Raw genomic sequence first — 22,852 nt, 5'->3', positions numbered from 1 at the left:
AGCACAGCTCTCAGGAGACCATCATTTACTGATCCTACAACCTGCTCTACAGGGAACGAAGTCAGGGGGGGAAAATAAAGAGGGCAACTTCTAGATCCATGTAAAAATCAAGTTTCCGGGCAGATAAGCCTTCATGCTTGTGAGCAGTTCCCACTGAGCGTAGCTATCCTGACAGTAAGCAGAAGAAAGCCATAGAAGTAGGTGTCATTCATTAGAAACCATGTATGTACCAGCGATACACGTTAGTAGCAAAACCAGCATGCTAAAAGTTGCATTATTTTTTGTGTTACCCTTTTTAAAATGCAAACAAGGTAATGACTTCATTGCTGAAGAGACGACAGACCTTCTCCTCTGGGAGAGAGGTAAGTTAAAAAGGGAGACCTTTGTGCCTATCCAAATGCCACTCCCCCACCCCTGCCAAAGTGGGTTTTACAAACCCCATAGAGACCCTTTGCAGAACACCAGCATAAACTCTGCTTTCTTCACCAAGCCCAAGAATGGAGGGCTTGCCAGGTGTACTTGTAACTTTTTATGTAGTCAAAAGCCAAACACAGATTTCCAATCCTAATCCATATTTCAAAAAGTTCCAGTTTTTCCTCTCATGACTTCCCTAGAATGCTTTCTCAGCAATATCAGGCGACTTGAAGAGAATGGCAATTCTCACATCTCACATCTCTTGAGGCACTATCCTGTTTTTAGGCAACATATTCCTGCTTCTTCCCCTAGATTTACTGCTCCCACCTTCTTATTTCAACTCAGCATGAATTACGAACCGCTTGAAAAATAGTAACTGCTTCCAGAGAAGCAAAGTCTGCCAGGACTTTCACTGCCATCATTTTATCACTCCTCTGTTGCAGGAATACCTTGTATTTTAGCACAAGCCAGCTCCTCCTTGCTGCCCAGATGGCCTAATGCACATTCTTAAAGATCCTCCCCCTTGCATACCACAAATCACACACCATGAAATCCAATAATTGTTCATACATTCTGTTAAAATTATGGTCTCCGATGTATTCTCAGTTTTTGAGAGATCATAGCTTCTTTGCGCACAGGAAAAAACACGTGACAAACGTAGGGAAAGGGGTTTTTGTTCAGATGTGCCTTTGGGATCAACTACCACTTCTCAACTTCCTTCCCTCTTCCCCAGGTCTACATTTAGGATGCCTTTGAGTAACAGATACCCAGACAACCCAAAAGGGAAAAACTGGTTGACTATCAGTCCCTAAGCAGTTATGCCATGAGATTACTAGCGATATCACAAACACCAATTCACACCCTTCACCTGCTCTACCTCCAAAATTTTGTCTTTTCTGCAGATACACAAGCAAAAGCTTCCAGCTTAGCTTACTAAAATAACACATACACTTAAGTCTGACGAAAGTCTACGCTGCTATCTGAAGAGCTGGTCCCACCTCTCGTCCAAGAACCCCTGCGTACATCAGGAACATGATCTGGCTGAACTCTAACCTCAAAGAGCTCATCCCGCAGCTGTGCAAACACTAGTGCCTTGGCAAGGAAGGGGGGAAAGAACATGGTTCTAGGGAGAAATGAAGATCACACTGCCCTTTTTAATGGCAGCGTGCATTTATGTCTGATTAAAGCACAGCCCAGTTGTGGATTCAAGCAATGGTGAAAGCACAGCCCAGTGATGGGTACAGCAACATGCATGACAGCTGGAGGGACTTGGACTTTCTAAGGGAAGTGGCACCTTGAAGGTGAGCACTGCACAAAGCTCCCAGTGCAGAAAGCTGCTGGGCTCACCACCACAGCATGGTGTGGTGCCACCGAGGCAGACTGCAGCAGGCAGGCAAGGATTAATGACATCACTACGGAAGGCACATCTTGAAAATTCCTTGATTTCATGCCTTTACATATTCAATCACAACATTAAAAAGAAAAACGGGAAAACAAAGCAACTCAATAGTCTATCCCTATCTTGTCCATGAAGCAGGATGTATGAATAGGCATAAACACATTTCTGAGTAGTACAAAACCACATGTCATTTTTAACACTAATGAATGCCAGCTGACACAAAGCACAGGCTGACTGTCATATTGCTTAGCCACTCCAGACACCTGTCACTTGCTGGCAACAAAAGGGAGAAAAAGTCAAGACGCTGTTACGAAACCCGAAGGGGAGACTCACTTTTCTACCAAAATTGAAGTGACAGGAACCATCATCACAAATAATGCTGAGAGGTTCAGGTGTTAGTGGTTACTGATGGCTTATGCTTCTGCTGCTACTGAGCCATCTACTATTTCAGTCATCCGCACTGTCATTTATTAATAAAGATAGCATTATTTGGTTTTGGATGAGAATATACAGTATTAGATTTTTCTTCTTACACACAAAGTATTTATATAGTTTATTCAAAAGTGTATATACTTTCACTGAATCCCTGCAGAACTTAGGTACAGCTAAGGCTAATACATTCCATCTTCTTGCTTTCCAACTCCTTAATTGCTTTTGCATGAATGCAAAGAAATCCAGCAAGAAGAAAGCAAGCAAAATAACTTTGTCACGTTTAAAAACTGGCAGACCAAGTTTTGACCTCCTTCACTCTTCTGAGAGCATGAAGTCATCAGTGGTTATCCGTATCTTTGTCTTGATGGGGCAGAACCGGACTTGTAACACACACACACACACAGACATGCATCAAGAGCACTAAGCTCCTGCTTTTCCACAGAATGGGCCCCTGTGCCTTTTGGGGTACAGTTCTGGGGTTTTAGCTTAAGCCCATGATTACACTGATGTTTATATTCAACATGCAAGTATACCCACAAACGTGTTAAGTTTATGGTGGTCTCAGCCTTTAAATATTGGTCCTGACTCTTCTCTCCGTTGTCTGACACAGGCCCAGTTGCAGTGAACTGTCAGTCCTGGTTCAGAAATACCAAAAAATACATTGGTCCAGGATGCTGTTACTTGAGAGCAGTTGCATTCAAATTGCAATGGTTCAAGAAAAGAATCAGGTTCAAAGTAGTGAGGAAGAAGAGAACTAATGGAAAACGTTATGGAATGGCAAGAAAATTTTGGGGGGTAAAAAGCTGCAACTGACTCATTTTTGACATCTTTTCAGAAAGATAGACTGTGTAACTCAGAAGTAACACTATCATTAGGTAGCATGATTTCCTATTTCTAGTGCATTTTAATATGTTCTAAATTATTTTCTTGAAAAAAGCAGGGAGATGTAAAAAGCAATGACATGCTCTCTAGAGCATATAAATAACCAAAAGCTTATAAATAGTCAAAGGTATCTGCGTTACGCTCAGCATCTCAATGCAGAGTGAAAAAAAAAAACCTGGTTTGGGACAGGTTACTCAAAGCTGTTACACTTACTGTGCACTATCACACAGTCCAACGCATCCTAATGCTGACTCAATTAAGTGATGCAGGATTCCTACACAGGAAGAGAGCATCTCAGGGGCACTCTTGAGTGATTACAATTTCTGCACTCCTGTCCACAGCCACAGAGCTCTAGCTCCTTAAAGGGCAGATATCCCTTGGGTCAAACACAGCCAAACCACTGAAGTAGTTTTACAGCAGAAGAGGCTGTAAAAGCACATTTGAAAGCAATGCCTATGCTGCAGCAGATTTGCATGGGGACTGGTCTGATCATGGAGCATATGGTCTATTTTTTACCTCTGATCCTGCTGTACTAAAAAAAAAAATGGTTCAAGACCTCGAACTCAGGCAAATGAAAACTCCAAACCTATATTCCAGATTCTTTCACAAACATAAGATACATTTTATTCTAAATCCTGTACATGCACTTAAACTAGGTTACAGATGCCTTTTATGAATCCCAAAATAAAACAATCTCTAGTGGTTAATTAGTGAAACTGGATAGAGGTATTTTTATCATTAGTGCTCATCCAAATGAAATGACAAAATTATTTTCTAGCAGCATTTAAAAATGTAGTCTGTATTCAGTTAAATTTGTTCTCTGCCCTAGCTTCTTCAGGTCATGATCCTAAAAAACCAAGAAACCTCAAAATAATCAGGACCAGCACAATTCATGATGCAGATACTAGAAAGAAAGAAATTTTATATTAAAAAAATCTGGTGAACACCACATTTTTGAGCTAGTGTTCAAAACGTTTTTGTAGTTGTCTGTGAAGCAGTATTAGAACAGTTAAGAGTTATGAACTCATTAATTACATGCATGTGCACTATGAGACACACTAGAAAATGTGGCAGTTAAACTTACATACTCCATTGGTGCCTCCAAACATGACCAAGGCATGCTCATATCAACAACTAGAAAGAAGAAGTTGAGAGCAGGACTGCTGTTAGACAGGAACTCAGGTAAGGATATCCTTTTTGTGCAACTTCACAAAAAGCTTAGACAAAGTACTAGTAACACGCTTCAGGATCATAAAACTGAACAACAAAATAAAATGTTTTAGTGTTATCAAGTTACTCATGCTCAAGAAATATCAAGCCGTATAGCCTGACCTTACTGCTGGGCAAGCAGCTAGCAGACTTCTATGCAGTTCAGACAAATGAAATGCAGCCCACACAGACCAGCACACTTTTTGCTCATAAGCACACAACAATAAGTAATATCCTAGCACATGGCTTGGACCAAATAAACTCATTTTATTCCAAAGAACTGCCAGGAAAGTAGAAAATGTCTTCAATTACCATTTAGTGACTTCAGTGGGACTGCTCACAGGCAAGCCACCATACATTTCCAAAAGTAGGCCCCAAGTCAAATTACAGCCTACTTTGGGCTTAAATAAAAAGTTAAAGGATTTTGTGAAGTTGCACAAAAACATGACTTGTGAATAGACACTACACCTTGTCTACCACACGTCCAAACTCCCTGGCTCTACTTTACAAAGAGCTGTGCAAAATGAACTGCAACCCCCTCCTCACACCTAGGCTAGGTAGAGTTTTTAAACATCGGGGTAACATCCGCGTTTAACTGCAGCAGATGCAGCTAATTGAGTAAAAGTAATTCTGCATTTCTCTCCCCTGGAAGATGAAAGTTTTTCAAGTTGCATTAAGTCACCGAACATGCATGCTTATAAGACCATTTTAACATGAGTGTCTCAAAGCTTCTAAACTAGAGAATTAAACTCACTGTTCTGACTTGCCAGTCAGTCCCTAGGGCCAGGGTCTACCATCGAGTTCTCTTTGGCAAAACATAGCCTCATTCATAAGCATTTGTACTACCATTCTCAAAAGTAAGTAAACTGCTGTAGAAACACATTTTGAACATAGCTATTTAGAGCAATGAGGTACAGGTGAAAAAGAAGAAACCCTCACACCTTCAACATGCCAGCCCCATGACTTCTGTCTAGTAAAAACCAAAACAGACAGAAAACCCTTCTTCATACATACAATATGCATAGGAGCTTACTCCACTATCAGTTATTCCCACAAATCAGGAATATCTCTACTAAAGAAAGTCTATTTATAGGGGTATAGGCCAGATATAAAGAAAACCAGTACAGGCCCAAAGGATATATTTGTAAAGAGCTGTACTACCATATATACATCTATGTATATGTGGTGTTGGGTTTTAAAAAAGCTCTCAAAATTACCCGCTTCAGTGCAGTATGGCATACATTGCTAAATTCAGCATGAATGTGCTAAGCACAAGTTGTTCCCTGATAAGGTCTATTCGCATTCTTTTAACATTGATACAGATTTGAAATTTGGCCTTCTCTGTACCCACAAGTAATGCCATATGCACTGAATTGGCCTAGGTGGATGGGAAAGTAGGATCCATTCCCCCTAATTTTTATTAAAACAACAGGTTATCCAATACTATTGAGTCAGAGCAGTCAATGTTTTTCAAGTCAATATTCAGAGCCCTAAGAAGAGTTGTATTTGACATGAAGACTTTTAGCTTTTGGAAAGAAAGTGGGGTTGAAATCAAGAACCATAAAACCTTGAATTTCTAAGCTGGTTTTGTTTGACAGAAAAAACCTGAGGTTTGGCTTTTCCTAACTTTCATAACACAGGTTTAACTTCCCTTTTAAAAGCTTCCTCACATTAGGTCATCTCCCTTCTAAACATCAACTTGCATTTTCATTGCTGACATAGTTAAACTGAAAAAACATTTACTGATGACAGAATTCTGGCTTTGATGAACACATTGCTCAGGAGATGGCTAACGTTTCACATTTAATGGCCTTAAATTTAGAGAACAGCATTATTATTGTTTTGTTATAAGCCATCCAAATATGAAATTAAGGTTTTTCACATCAAATTAAGCATATATTTTACAGAGAAAAAAAATCACTGTGCCTGTCATACACACCTTATGTATATACACAAAAAATGGATCAAGGCACTCTGAACATATTATCTGTCCAATAAAATATCACAGTAGATCTCTTCTTTAAGTAGTCTATTGCAGTGCGCGTTGAACCTAGTAGGTGTTTCACCAAGATATTTTGAGACCATGCTAAGGAACATGATTTATCATTTATAGTATTTGGAATGTTGAAAAATTACAAACTGTGTTGGTTGTAGGGTGTAATCAAGGCAGTGTTCATAAGAAGTCAGAACAATGCTGGTATTCATTCCATCACTTTTAAAAATAGCTGGAAAAAATTCAAAACCAGCTGTTTAATAGTTGGAGTCAATTTGTTTTTGGGGAAGATGGACTGCTCTCTAATGATTCACTGTGCAGTGCATAGCAGTAAAAAAGAAAGGAAAATTAGCATGGATTTATCTCTGTGACTGATTACTTGGAAACTCTTGGGATTAACATACTCAATTATGAATCCAAAAAACAAGTAGTCAATCATGGATTAAAGTTGGTAAGACCAGCCTATACGCAATTCTGAATTTATTCAGACAACAGGGGGGCTTGAAATACGGAATAAATTGTCAGTGGTAGCAATATAAACTAGGCACTGTAAATCAGCTGAGAAAGAATTAGGATATTTTTTAAGAACAAAAAGCAAAGCAGTATCTGGACAATTTTGGATTAGGTTGGCCAACTGTATTTTATGATATTCCAAGAAGTTTGGCAGGCTATTTGCAGGATCTGTTTTCTGTAACTGTTGCTACTAAAGAATGTTTTCTTGAGTTAGATCCTACGATTAGCTTTTTTGGTGGGTTGGAAGGGGATAACCTTCTGTGCTGCCCTAGGTCGTCTACTTCTGCATGTTAAACCTGTGCACAAGGCTGATAAGAAACACTGCAAGAGAAAAAATAAGCACACATGTAAGACCTGTTTTTCCAAAAAATATCAAGAGACAGTGCTGAGTCTCACATACTTTGGTCCACACACTGCATCCATTACTGCGCTTTCCAGGTCTGCAAGTTCTATACTGTAACTTCCATAAGTATTCTGCACTTTTTGAACTGATTAATGTTAGCCAGGCTGAGGGGTTTGGATTCCTTCCTTTTTACATGTTTCAAAAACAAACTAACAACAAGAACAACAACAAAAAAAGATGACTTCACTTTCTGGATAGTATTCTGTTACCTCAATATAGATCTCTTAATACTAACAATGCTGCTGCTTCAGACAGGTGAAGGTCTTTGGCAGGTCCTGTGGCACACCTGCCAGTCCCATTCTGCTCTCCATCACCCCAGAGTATCCATAAAGGCCATCTACATGGACACTACATAGGTTTCTCTCAGGCACCTAAATTTGCACCTGATACCCACCTTAAGGACACTGAATCCCACCTTTTGCCTATCTGAAAGCACCTGTCCACCAAGAGCGAGTTACTTAAGATATGCATGCATTTGTGAGAATTCAAAAGCCAGATTTCCAGGTTATATAAAATGGAAGTCACACACACATTCCTACTTTGCTTCATCATGATAAAGCATTGTTATAAGCTTACCACACCAACTGAGTATATGCACACAGGAGTAATGACTATTAAATGCCTACTGGCATTTCAAGTATTTGAACAGGCAACTGAATAATTTGAATACATAAGTATGACAAGACAGCTAGCTGCCTGTATTATTGTTATCCCTGTTAGACAATTTTACAACCAGATGTTCTTATTCCTAATTTAATACTGGGGGAAAATACTGCTCTTATTCTTTTAACAAAGTTGCTTTTTATGACAACAGTTATTGCACTTCAGTCTTCAACTCACTGCAAAAATTCCCACGCTTAAGGTTTTCTATTGCCTGGCTGTACCCTCAGAGTTGCAAGGTCAATTGGAAACAGAAAGCACCGGGATGTAGGTAAAAGTCAAGATGCCATAAATCAGAGATAAGCACACAGAAGCATTAGAGCTGTATATTTTTTAGTATCATATCAGATACACTCAATTCTGCATGCCATTTGGATGAGGGCTAAAATTCCCATGTCTGCTTTCCATATTTTTAAAAGTACCTGTTGTGTTTGACAGGAAGGCTATTGAACTAATATAATGCACGCTTATCACAAATTTGTTTTAACACGCTCTGGTCAGATCTGTCATTATCTCAAACCTTTCAAGCCCCACGTTGCGCACCAAAAAGGACTGTTGGGGTTTAACCCGGCAGGCACCTAAACACCCCACAGCCATTCACTCACTCTCCCCCTCCCAGTGGGATGGGGAAGAGAACTGGGGAAAAAAAGAAAATAAAATTCATGGGTTGAGATAAAGACAGTTTAATAGGACAGAAAAGGAAGGGAAAATAATAATAATGATAAAAGAATATACAAAGTAAGTGATGCACAATGCAATTGCTCACCATCCAATGACCAACACACAGCCAGTTCCCCAGCAGCAGTCCCACCCCCGGCCAACTCCCCCCAGTTTCTATACTGAGCATGACACCATATGGTATAGAATAGCCCTTTGGCCAGTTGGGGTCAGCTGTCCTGGCTGTGCCCCCTCCCAGCTTCTCGCTGGCAGGGCATGAGAAGCTGAAAAGTCCTTGACCAGCGTAAGCACTACTTTGCACCAACTAAGCCGTCAGTGTGTTACCAGCACTATTCTCATACTAAACCCAAAACACAGCACTATACCAGCTACTAGGAAAAAAAATAATTAACTCTATACCAGCCAAAACCAGGACAAGCATGAAATTGGGAAAAACAAATGAAAGGTCTCATGCAGCAACATTTGATGTGTGCTTGCACAGCTTGTGCTATCAGCTAGTCTGAAGTGGTGACCACTAGAAGTGTGTGGAGCACTTCACAGCTCTCATTGCCAGACCTTGCTGGTCTCACAAAATCACTATCTTTTAAAAGCACGTTTATCTAGGCATTGTGTTTACTCAGAGCTTTTAAGACTTGAAAATTCAGCTCTAAAAGAGAAACTCTGATCCTGGTGTTTTGTTCTTTAGTATGGTTATCTTGTTTGCTTAACACTGCTCACATATAAGACTTCCCTCTCAGCCTCCACAAAGAAACAGCTTTCCAATCTGGGCTTACAACTTATCTCTGGATTCTTAAGGCAGAAAAGAAAATAGTGCAGTGTTAGGGTATGTACACTATACTCTCCCCTTCCCACTTGGCCATTCATTTCTCTGTCATGGCCCTACACTGCCAGACCTTGACACAGGGACCATTTATTCCCACTCCACGCCCCCATCCTGCAATATATAATACAGAGCATTTCATATTAAGTACATTTCAGATAAACAACATGCTCCAGTGAAGTATTGAGCACATTTTTCCTGCACACTGTGTTGGCCTGAAAGCTATCTTCCATGCTACTGCTTCCACAGAACCATTCCCAAATGCCTTGACCTCTTACCTGACATTTCTGATATTGCCTTTGATCTTGCTGTGGTTCTACTTCTCCAAGCATGACATGAAAGCAACATTCCTGTATTCTTTTACATTTGAGATCAACTATATTTCAAAGCTCTGATGTCATCAGGACAACTTTATATCGTCTCCAGTGGAATATATCTGCTCAACAGATGTGAAACATCTTTTGTTTCACTACTCAGTTTAAGCCAGCTACATAAATAATTGAATGAGATAGTGTTTTGTAATGATGCTCAGGTATTTGTCTGTCAAATCTTGAAAACCCAAAACCCTGTCACCGACCTTCTGCTTCAGGATGCTGCTGAATGACTGGCTTTCCTCAATAATGGCTTTAGTGCATGCTGCTACTGCAGCCAGATGCAGGAAATACAGGAACGGACACCAAAGAGGGGGCTTTATATTTGCATTTCATCCCTGCAGCCACCATGGTAGCCTTCTATGTATATACCCTTGCCACTGTTGGGACAGACCCAGCAGGGCCAGTCAGTGGGGAAACGGCAGCAATTCATCTATCAACCAGCTCTGTGGATGGAAAGGCTTGATTCTGCACCCCTCTGCCAGTAAGCGAGGCCGTTAATGAGGGAACCCCAACTTGACATGCTGAAGCACCTTGGCAGCAGTGGTATGCAAGGGCTCAAGAATCATGCTAAGAATCACACCAAAAGGACCTGAATTTCCAGGACCTCCTTCTCTTTCTGCTTTTGATTTATATTTCACCAAGTTTTGTGTTTTCAAAAATCAAGGGGGAAAATGAAGAGAATGGCAGTAGCACAACGATGAAGAAACACAAAGGGAAAGAGAGATCAAGTCAGAGAAAGGAGAGCCACATTGCATTTCCAGCTGTTACACCAAACCAAAATCTTCTCAGACTTCATCAAGCTTTAGCACTTTGATGACTTAAAATTCACCTCTTAAAAAAATTATTAGGAAGGCCAAATCAAGGCAGAGGGAAAATACCCTCTTTACCTCCATTTCCCCTGCCATCACTAGACTACAAGGCCTGCCTTCTGCTATATTAGCTCTCTAACTGCATGAAATTGTCCCAATATAGGCATACATTTTAGTCATTGTCAAAGCAGCTGAAAACACAGTTCCTGGGGCCCCCGTCTCTCCACAAAGAATCAGACATTGCAGGAGGGTAAGCACCAGCCTTAACCCAGCAGCATCTCTTTAGAACCCATGATGCCAGTCACCTGAGTACACTTCCCACAAAATCCTGAATTCTGTATTTTAATTACCACTTTTCCCAGAAACTGAAAGCTGGTGAAATTTAGTGTTTCAGAGATGCCACAGTTTGGATCCTCCTGGTATAAGAGTGATTAGTATCAAGATGAACTTGAAGTGTATTAGGGGTTTTAATATACCAGTGTTGGGATGCTAGGAAAGGAGACAGCAATATGTTCTCCCCAAGCATTTATCATTGTTTAACTAACTTAAGTTTAATCTTAATGTATGCCTCTGCAAGTTGAGTCTGGATATTCTGTGTGCTAGGCCTGAGTACCATGTCTTATTTCTCTCTAATATTTGGAAAGTATCAGGGAATAAAAGTTATGATGAGCCCCAGTGCTTCACTGCTGCAAAACTCATTTACATAAGGCTTACTATAGTTATTCCTCGGGTATTAAAGCTTCATTGAAATAAAACAGATACAGCAACAAAGGTATAACTGACAGCCATATTGACCGATGTGCTTTTTGATTCAACTCTATAAATATTTACTCAGTACAATCCTTTAGAAGATTAACTTAGAAAGTAGTTCAAGTTCAAATCTCTGTTTCATTATGATGCTCAAAGATTATTCCCCTTACACCACACATCCAAGCAGGAAGTACAGGTAAATATTAAACTTGTCCAGAGCGTTGGGAGACAATCAGGAACATACCATACGCACAAGCAACAGTGCAGGAGTGCTGGGCACTCAACTACCATTCTCTCAAGTTGAAGGATTTATTCCCTCATGGAGCTTCTCTTTCATGAGCATCACTCTGTACCACAAACTGATCAGCGCTCCCAAGCCTCACAGCAGAAATACAAAACAGTTCAGCTTTCTTTGTGTAAAGCTAAGAAGGGAATTAGAGACCTCTCCTCTCTCTCACCTGCATCTCTAGGATACCAAAATTGGTGTGTCTCTGGTTTCCAGGCAATTTGGCTAGTTTTATACAGTTTTGGAGGGGAAGTTCCTTAAGGCCGCTAGTAAAGCACACTCACCAAGGGAACCAAAACCAAACTGAGCTCTTCCCATTGCTGCAGGTCTGCATGATTTCTTCTGTCACTTCACCTCCCTTAAGCCTTAAACTTGCTCCCAACTTCTATGCAGCACCAGCACAGAGGGGTAACCAAGGCACAGGGCTGAAGCTCGTTACACGTTTTTCAGTGCTCTGGTGTTAGATGGAACTGACTCCCACCCTTAGTCATAGACAGCAGGAGACACAAAAGCTTATTTCCCTCGGTACAATATGCAGAAAGAAGTGAACACAGACTAATGCAGTGAAGAGAACATCTGACCTCCCATTCTCAGAGCAGACTTGGATTTTATGTATCATATAGTGACATCTCCGGCTAATAAAATGCCTTCCTATGGTAAGATGATTAAGTTACCTCAGGCTGGAGGTCCCAGAGGCCCTCGCTGTCTTCAACCCCTTCCACAGCTGCTCACATGGGAAGGCATAATTTAGCCTTACAACATTTGATGCAGAACTTAATTTACTTGTCAGACTATAGCAAATGAAGAAAGAGACACACTGCTACAGTGGGCAAGAAGCAGGACTTTCAAAACCAATTTTCAAACGGAGAAAAGAATCCTAGAAGGCGATAATGAAGCTGTTAAGCATTTCCTGAACAATTCAGGGAAAACCCCAGCAATTCCCATGCTCAATAAGAAACCCACTAGAAAAGTTCCTTTTAAAATTATTTACATTTCTTTTGCACAACAATGAGTATTACTGTCATCTCCAACAACACTTAAAAACCCTTACTAGAAACACGAGTTATGATCAGCCCAAGTCAAATTAAGAACTATTTCAGAAAGTAAATACTTAAGATCTGGTTCATATTTTAAGTGTGCTAAATTCATCTCAGAGCTATGAAGGTGGCTTCTACACTAGGACAAGAACACACCCGTGAAGTCTCAGGAAACATGGATTTAAATTTGGCAGAGAATCTGGCTAAAGAGTTGGAACATAGTCAAGATTTGGATGCTTAAAATTTAGGAAAAAAATCTACTCCTATTGTTTCAAAAATCTAGCATACTGTATATCATTCAACCATCCTGCTCTTACCCACTAAAGCAAAACACTGCCATTATTTTGATGGCATAGTGTAAATCTTGCAGTAAACAGACTAATCTGTGTGAAAATTACAACAGCCAACAGCTAATTCAGAAATAGTTAGCACAGGAAAAATGGAGCAAGTTAGTGCAGAATATTTGTTCTCTAAGAACCTAACATCATGCATAAAAGATGATCAGACCCTGAGGGAGTCAGGTATACACACACTGACCACGATATGATTCACGGAAGACGAAAACGTTACTTACCCACTATCTCCTGTAACCAATATAACTAACTGCCTAATTAAAAACGTTCTAATTTTCTTAGCTGTTAACCTCATTCATGTCTGCTTAATTGTAGAAAGAAATAGAAAACCTAACATATACTCACAGACATATATAAATAAAACTGATGAACAATGTGGAAATCACTGTATCAAGTGACCACTTGATACTCAAGTGACCAATCCATTGAGTTCAAGTTCCTTGCATGTTTCTAACTAGGCAACAGCACACAATAAACATGCCTTCCTGATCTGTCTTAAATTCAAGACTACATGCTGAAGCATAAGAACTACACTCCCATCTAAGCAGGCTGAAGTGCAATGTATTAATGTTCATAACAGTAGTCAGCCCTCTTTAAAACCCAGTTTCACTACTTGACATCTTCAGGCAACTAATTTTTCAAAACGCAGTTAGTTACATTTTAAATATTATTAAATCAAATAACCTGATTAATTTTATAATTTCACTGGCATTGTAGGGCAAAATTATGTCCTCTCTTTCCAAAAAATAAGGCAAATTAATTTTAGTTCCAGCTAAGCTACGGTCTTTATAATTTGGAAGCCACAGCTATAGCTTTTGTCTAGTTTATTATTTGCCTATAGAGTTCTTCCTGATTCTATTAAATGAACTTTTGATTTAATTTTAGCCTCATATTCAAGTTTTATTAAATATAAGCTCTAATTGAAATGTTTCCATGAATACAAAGAAGCTTTCAATAAGAACATTTGCACAGAAGGAATGAACTTTGTCCCTGACATCTCATACCCAAGGCTTCACTGTACTGAAACCTTCAGTTTTCCTTTTGCAAACATTAAAAGACTCAAGTAAACTAACTTAAGCTGAGAAAGGAAGCAGAATTTTAAGTTGTTAAACATAGAAAAAATGTCAGTCTTTTTAGCTCAATCCATTTGGATGAGTTTTTTTTTATAAGAGACGATTTGGGGAGTAAGCACCAGTAAGACCCATCCATTTAGTTACTCTTACCTCAATAATATACAAAACCACATTTTTATAGAAGCAATATAGTATGCACTTGGTAACTCGATTGTAACTCCAAGCTCCATGGACCAACAACAGCTTCTCCAAGTAGGAAAACTGAAAGAGAGAAAACAAGTTTTTACATATATGAACTGTTTCAAAAAACTGGTTGAAGTAAAGCCCCGCCCTCAGAAAAAAACTCAGATCAGCTATGAAAGCTGTTCTTCAAGTGCAATATTTAAATAGCTTAGCAGAATATACATGCAAAAACCAACACTTAAAATATTTACATGGAAAGGCTTTTTCGTAGCAAAACCTCTTAATGTTTTTAAGTGGTCTTCACTGGCTTTAAACAGCAAGAAGTCTTCAATTAGTATTACTATCCCGATAGCAAAATTGAGCAAGGTTAACTTAATGCAGCCTTGTAGATTGAATATAAGTGGGAACTCTTCATTTCACGGTCAAAGAAGATTCCTGCGTTGGAGGGCTTACAAGGTTCAGAATCTCCTTTCTCTGTGTTAAACGAATGGTCTGGTAATTAGAACTGTCTTGAGCTGAAATAAAATGCACACGGGGGGAAGCGGAAAAATAGATGCATAGAGTCTTTTATAGATAATGAATACTTACATTAACATTTCCGGCCCACAAAATGTATGCAATCCTGTGTTATACAAAGCACCTAAAGTATTATATAAAGAAAGAAGGAGCATTTGCCAAAAAGGGCAAGCAAATGGATCTTGTAAAAATGGATACCTTTAAATGCTAGTTTGAACCACAGATACAGCTCAAATTCAGCAGTTTTGAAAATGGACTTTTATAGAAGCAGTCTCACAATGCAGCCTAGGAAATGCATAATTTTCTAGTCTTGGCTTTGTCAGTGAACTTTTTTATGCCCTGCAGCATTCCTCTTTTGTCCAGTTACAGACAGCTCAAACTGGTGACTAGATTTACTGTTCGGCACATGTGTACCCGAAGGGTTCTTGGACATTAAGGTGGGACCATTATTTGGTTTGCTGCTTTTTCCATGAATGACTTGACAGGAAAAACTGGACTTCCTAAATTTAGATTCTAGATTATTTGTTTTAACCAAAACTTATTTGAAATTGAAAGCTACCGTAATGAATTAGGACTGCCATGAGATAGCTCTGCTCCCATGATTTCCAGCACTGAAATCACTGAACCACAAATCCTGTAAGAACAGCCTCTCCCATGCATCAGCAACTCAGATTTGTTAGGATATGCCAGCAAGAAAGGAGGAGAGAAAATAAAATTGAACCGAGCTTCATGGTTCAATCTCTGCCCAATTTGAGTCAGGACTGAAAGCAGGACACTCACAAGTGAGTAGTTGACCTACTAGACACTTAATGCCTCAGTTAATATACAGCACAGCTACAACTTTCCTCATCAAAATTCACTAACAAAACGGAGCAGCAGTGATGGGAAGCTTGCCACTACGTTCTGACAAGTCCCCCCAAACACCTCTTGTAGAGAATAGTTAGACACACCCTAAAAGCTTCTCTCTCTGCTGAGTCCAATGAGTGACCGTCCCAGATGTAGCCTTCTCTGGAGCTCAAGGCAAGGAAAAATCCTACCATTAATTGCTCTCTTTACTCTCATGAAAATGAGTGCACTGCATAGCACAGCAAGGAAGATATTAGTAACCTAAATAACACAGTTCTGTGCCTGCTCATGCTGGTGAAGAGTCCCATTCAGATGTGGCAAGGAATTAAATTTCTTTTGATGCTGGTCACAAACTATGCAAATGCACAGCTACTGACATACTTGAGCAACTGTAGGGATAGGGCTCTAAGACACTGCCCTTGTTTGGATCCTACTGTATTTATGGAGTTTTAAATCAGAAGGAAACATGACGCAACAGTTTCTGTAAGTTTCACAGTTGTTTCTGTATCAACCCTAGCATAACTTTTTATACGGAGATTATTTATACAGAGATTATACAGAAAAATACCCCCCATCTTGACTAAAGGATGAGGTGATGCCATGTTGGGGGGAGGGGGTGTTAAGACAGTGAAAATGCATCCAAAATGTATGCCAAATTTTCCAAAGAAGAAAACTGAAATATGAACATTTGTTTAAGAAATAAGTTTCCCTAGTTAGGAAAAGGAAACAGTCCCTAGGCACCAGATGCTTTCTGGATTAAGATGATAAAGCCTTTTACTGAGGAAAAAAGTTATTAAATTCTACTACTGTCTCTCTAAACAGCTAGGTCATTTTAAACAGCTAGGTCATTTGATTTGGGAATTCTCTAAATATGGATCACTGGTTGTCCTGGTTTCAGCTGGGATAGAGTTAATTTTCTTCCTAATAGCAGGCACTAGTAGACACTGGTGCAATATCATTTCAAGGGAAAAGGATGATTCAAACAGATGCTCCTTGCACCTGTGGAAGCTATTTGGAGTAGTCAGACACAAGTTGCCTTTTTATTTTTGTTTGGTTTATGCTTTGATTCCCCCTGGAATCCTGAATGAGCCTATATAGAGACTTTCTCTTCCATAAGTGCCTCCTCCTGGCACCACTGCATTTGCAATACCATTTGAACATGAGATGCTACCTTATAGTGGTCATCTTAAATTACTCAATAAGAACATACTCTGCCTTCAAGGCATGCACATACAGTAATGCTTTAGGGGAAGTTACATGTCTTCACTGAAAGAATATACCCCACAGAGATCAGGTTTTTCTTTTGAAACACACATTACCATACACTATTAGTCTCCTTTACAAGAGGGATTCCTTCATATGTTTTTTAATCAGCACAAAGCTCTTCTAACACAATCACAAAAAAATACACTTCCACAGTGTTTTACTAATTTTTGAAAATTAAAATTCTGTGCTGGTGTGACCAGCTTTCATTTCATATTGAACTAAGAAGATTCGTCACTATTGTCAGTAACTCCCTGACTGGAATTTAAACCAAGAGCAACTTACTTTCGCATTCTAACACTAAATCCGAAGCCAGGGGGGTTTGTTAATGCAGAAGCAACACATGAACATGAAATTACTTCTTCAAACTTAACATGAAATTGCTACTCTATCCTTAATTCGTTTAGTGGTGGACTTGGTAGTGTTAGGTTAATGGTTGGACTGGATGATCTTCAAGGTCTTTTCCAACATAAACGATTCTATGATTATTGCAACTAACACAAAAGGAGTTAAGTGTGTAGGGCCCTCTGTGGACAAAACTCTCACTGCTCATGCTTACTTATTAAAATGGAAGTAATGTGAGGAAGTCTAAGTAAAGAGCATTCAATTAAGTTACACAGCAGAAGGAACATAGAGTCTACTGAAGTTAAAAATGAGAAGGTCATTACAAGATACCGCAGACTTTATGATTATAGCAGTTCCTATAATGCTACGTATTTGGAATATGCTACTGTTTATGACAGCATAAGCCCTTGATAAAACAGCCTAAAATTTTCAAGATAAATTTGGTGAAAGGTCTCAGTTATTCAAGCCTGAAACCCAGGGTACTTCATCAGACCACAGAATAGAGCGGCAATACAAGACTGCCACTTGGCTTCAACAGTTATCTGTGCAAACAGCAGCATTGTCCATGCCTTTTCAAAACATCACCTTCTACTGAAACTATCAAAAGATGATAATATTTGGTATCACTTGGTAGAGCAAATCTGCCTATACCCTGCCAGAAGGGAACAGGGATCGCAGATCCCTGTGGAGACAGTTGATCATCTCTGCTTCCTGTCAGCTCCATCCTCCATCTGTTCTTGCCCTGCGATCAGTCTCAAACACATACACAGAGCACCTCAGCTGTAAATAGTGTAAAAGGGGATGTCCAGCAACTGAAGCATCTCCTTCCTTTCTTATGCTTCTTTTTAAGTCTTTATTCTACATCTTGACTTCTTCAGTAAAACAAAAAAAGGCTTTTTACTCTCCGCTTTAGCTGAAGTAATCAGTGCTGAATTTCACGAGATAGTTTTGGAGCACTCACCCAAATAACATTCAAAGGAACATACCTAAAATGAAAATGCTGGCCAGCTCTCTAGAACCGTGACCAATTCTTGAGTATATCATGGGGTGGGGGGAATAAAAAAAATAAGAGGACACACCTCAAAATAAGAATTTCCAAACAGCCAAACTCTCACACACTTGGTTATAATGCCTACTTTTAGTAGGAGAAAAGAGCTTGCACCAAGAGAGATAAGTTACACTTAAAAGCATGTTAACATAAGCATCACAGAAAGTGCTTCTCCCTGATTACTGAAGAACCAAGACATTTCACAGCTGTCAGGAGGAAACTGGAACTTTGAGGGGAACTGGAGCTTGCCCTAAAGAATACAAAATCGTAATAATGAATCCCCCAAATACATCCAAGATATCTGTTTTAGACAGCTGCCTTGAAAAGGAAACGAGCAGAGATGCTCCTAGCTTGAAGGCTAGGAGAATCCATCAAGCATTACATGGCCACACAGCGCATTTCTGACGACAGGATATGGCAGGTGCTCTTTTTTGCCTCTGACCTGTGCAATAGCATAATCCGAGCAATTGGTTGCCTGCATGCCCTCATTGCCACTGATTCCCACTCCAACGTGAGCTGTCTGGATCATTCCTACGTCATTGGCACCATCCCCAATGGCAAGTGTTATGGCATTGACGTGTTTCTTGACCATGTCTACTATTTCAGACTTCTGCAGAGGAGATACTCTGAAAAGGAGAGAAAAAGCTGTCAGTTTCTCACATGCTGAGCTATGTGCGTTTCCCAAAGGGACAGCTGTAATCTACATTTAGAAGTAATCAAAGGGCAGTTGCTGGGATGTTTCTTTATTCAACAACTAAGCTTCAGAACCTGTGCCAAATTATTTCTGAAGGACAAAGTAGCTTTAAAAATACTTTCACATTTATCTGCTTGCTCACATTTTATGCAAAAGAGACCAAATAGGTATGAAAGGTTTTAAAGCTTTGTTTTCCTCCCCCAGCCCCACCTGCTACACTTTGGCATATACCAGTGATCTTATATTGGGAACACTGGAGAAGGGAGATTCCTCTTCACCTACAACAGTTTACAGAATAACAGTGCAGGCTTCCCTGTCTGCTGTCAACAGTGCATCTCCATCCAAGAGGAGAAAGACCACCAATACATTCAGAGAGTAAATCAAATCGGAGACATTGTCAGTGATTTGGCAAAAGGTACTGCAGCCTTACCTTATTCCCTCCTCCAGCTTGTTTCCCCACTCGCCAGGCCATCTTTCCAACCTCAGACTACACAGCGTCCCTGATCTCACATACACCTTGTGTGCTGGCGCAACTCTGACTTCAGGGATGATGTTAATTCCAATTCAAAACCAAAAGGCTGACTTTGTGACAGCTGAATATTCTTATCAGCTTTATTGATAGTTACTTTAACCTGATCCTTCCCTCATTTTACATCAGTTCCAGTTCGATAAAAATTCATGGAATTCAATAGAGTTAAACCAGGGAGAAGTGGAAAAACACTCAGGGCTAGGCTACTAAATTGGATAAGACACCCAAAATGCCCTTTTTCATGGAAAAGGTGGATCAGGTTACCAAATCATATGAGGTATTCTGGAAATACCTACATGTAGATTAAATATTTCCATTCTGACCCCATCTGTACAAACAACCCTAATGCCTTTCCCCATCAGTTTTAGTTAAAGTTCCAAATTATTTTATACTCCCTTAAATAAACCTCTAGACAAAACTTTTCCACATCTCAAGTCACCCACATAACACTCAACAAGAAGAATGTAATTGATATCTAAAAGCTTCACTATTAAAATACGGGGAGAATGGGGAGCTTGGAGAATGGGGGAGACAGAGGCTTTTTTACATCGCGTTTTTTTCCAGAGTCTACATCCTGTGGGAGCAACTTACGTAGCCTTTAATACACCTGGCTGGATTACTGTTGATCAACAAAAGCAGAGTTATCTTGTTCAGCATTTCGCTTTATGGCCTTGATTTTGTTTAGTGCTGACCACCTCTTAAAATAACTTGATGAGTAATTGGAGGAGACAGAGTTCCTAAGAAAAATTTGTTGGGCTCAGAATTCACATGTGAACTAAGCCACCTGAAAAGTCTAGCAGCTGTCCTGTTCCTAAAAGCTGAAAACAGGAAAAAGTTGACTGGGCCATAAAATTTACTTAATACTATTGGATAGATTTATTAAGCACTCAACTACCTGGCAATGAAAACACCACTTGGCACTGTCGGGGCCCAGTTACACTACCAACACAAAACCCTAACACACTAACCAACCTATGGTGCATGAAAGGTGTCAGTTCATAATGATAAAGCAGCTCTGAATACAGTCTACATAAAATTTAACTTCTCTCCCATGCATACACACACACACATGCACACTCCCCTCTATCCCACCCCCCAACCTTCACATGACAAAATACTAAAGCATGGAGCAAGCAGTCGACAAGGACTTCAAGTCATAGAATAGGAGCTCCAGAGGGACTTGGAGCCAGTTCTGGAGGGATGGGATTGACAAGTGTGCAGACCCCCATTACAAGACCCAGGGGCGCCTCCAGTGCACATGACTGTGTACTTTTGGCAGTCCCCTCATGCAATCATTTCACTGCAGCCGAGCACTGTGTGAATCTGCTAATGCCCTCCTCGGACACATCTCACAGAAATCCAGTTTGTGTTCACTTAGTTTTCAGTTGCATGACAATAGAAATATCCAAGAAGTTTCCTGGTTTTAAATACGTTTAAAGTAACAGGGGAATGAAAAAAGACAGACTGTGAACAGCATCTCTGATTCTCTACTTCAAGCTAGCAGCTTGTCTACAGACACTTCAGACATGACCAGAATGTGGCAGAGATGCTCAAGTTTGTTCTAGTGTAGTTTAGCTGTGACATGGCAGGCAAGCTAATATAGCCTGTATTCACTTCTGTGCTTGTAGCGTAGGTGTGGCTTCAGATTTTAAGTTGACTTTGACATTAATGACCTATTATTTGTCAAATCAATGGAATGCCCTAATATAAACACATTTATCAACTACTACATAATGTACACAGTATGCTTTTACTGTCTTGACCAAATGAAGTTAGTTATACCCACAGTTATATAACACCCAGTTAAAGACTAACATCTTTGTATGCTTAATAATACTAAACAAGCTACAGGAAACACTAGATATATGCTTTAAACACCAAAAATATTTCTGCACTTGGTTTAAGATGATGAAATTAAGGCAAGATTTCAGCACGAAGTGTTATTTGATTATAGTTGTTTAGAATAAACAGAAGCTTCATAGCAAACATCCTCTTTGACACCTCCTCATCAAGTACAGCCCCAAACTCCAGAGAACACATATTTGCTGCACACAGTATATTAACTACAAAAGTTACAAATTGAGATGGCTACTGATTTCCTGAGGCGTTTTACACCCCTCCCCTTCCAACTCACACCCTCAGCCTCGAAACCTCTTCTGCTCCTTGTAATCTATTTGGTACCAATGCACTGCATTAGATTACATTAATCCCCTTAGCCAGATGATCAGAGCTGTGGTCCATTTTGCACATTTGATAGGCTGTCTACATGAATAACAGAAGCTTATAGCACAGGACACTATTAACCTGCAGCTTCCCCCCAGTGATATCTTGAAAGGGGAGGAGGAGTAGCCAAGTTCACAAAGATTCCTGGACACATGAGTAAGTTCAAAGTAAAAAGCACTAGTCAGAACTAACTACTTCGGAGAAAAATTTTGCCGCGACAAGCAGCTATTGGTAATTATCATCTGGTGGAACATCCCTGGCTTTCACTGCAGAGCTCACTGGATGTGAGCAGGACATAAGCCTTGCCTTGATATACACCCAAATAGGAATTAAGATGCGAGCAAAACATCAGTTGCATCAAATTCTTCTGCTTACTTATATTCATACACTGGTCAGACAGCAATGCTTCTTAAAAAGGCTCTTAGAGTGCAACTCAAAAGAGTTAATTGGAAATGTTTGTTTATACAGAAGTTATTTTTGCTGTCTCTGCCCAATAGCATCTTTGACAACAGATGCAATCAACTTAGTCTAGACTGATTCTCTCTTTTACACATACTGGGGGGGGAGGGGGGGGAGAAGTCAGGTTTCAAATACCACCATTTTAAGTACAGGATCAAGTCTTCAGATTCCTGCTCAAACTGTTTCCCCGAGAACCTGAATTTAACCTGCTCAGGCTACAGAGAGGCTGGGGTCAGGACCCCGCCTTTATATAATGTTTAGCATTCAACATTTGGCTGTACAATATAAGGTGTTCATGGATGATGGAAAGGATGCATAAAGTGAAGTGTCAGCCATACAGCACACCTGTTACTTCCCCACCTCTGGGACTTCCTTCCTCTAGACTTGCTCTTGGGCACGTAAAAGCTGATACGGAAAACTGGAAAGTTCAGTCTCAAACCTGCTTAAGTCTTTATCAGCATATTTAACAGATTAATACAGAAAGCAGTTTCCATCCTGAATGAGTGACTGGTGCCTTGATATCATACTGCCTCCTCTGTAACAGGATGGGTGGAAACAAGAGAGGGCACAAAGCTCTATACCTTGGGAAGAAGCTGGGAGAGAAATGCAGCCCAGAGCCAGGGACCCTCAGAAAGACATGGACCTAATTATCCTCAGGTCA

The 22,852-nt window shown here is 39.9% G+C and overlaps 1 protein-coding gene across 2 annotated transcripts in view; it reads right to left on the bottom strand.

The window, feature by feature from the left end:
• Positions 1-22,852, bottom strand: part of ATP8A2 (ATPase phospholipid transporting 8A2) — a 345,102-nt gene that overhangs the window by 132,726 nt on the left and 189,524 nt on the right. For both annotated transcript variants that reach the window (XM_075708776.1, XM_075708786.1), the window contains 2 exons: positions 18,729-18,912; positions 14,236-14,346 (listed from right to left, as the gene is read on the bottom strand). In XM_075708776.1, the coding sequence (XP_075564891.1) occupies positions 14,236-14,346; positions 18,729-18,912 (295 nt within the window). The remainder of the gene's footprint in view (positions 1-14,235; positions 14,347-18,728; positions 18,913-22,852) is intronic.

This window comes from Pelecanus crispus, chromosome 1 (genome assembly GCF_030463565.1).
Source record: "Pelecanus crispus isolate bPelCri1 chromosome 1, bPelCri1.pri, whole genome shotgun sequence".
Taxonomy (NCBI): domain Eukaryota; kingdom Metazoa; phylum Chordata; class Aves; order Pelecaniformes; family Pelecanidae; genus Pelecanus; species Pelecanus crispus.
The sequence above is the reverse complement of the archived record's forward strand: the minus strand, read 5'-3'. Positions and strand labels throughout refer to the sequence as shown.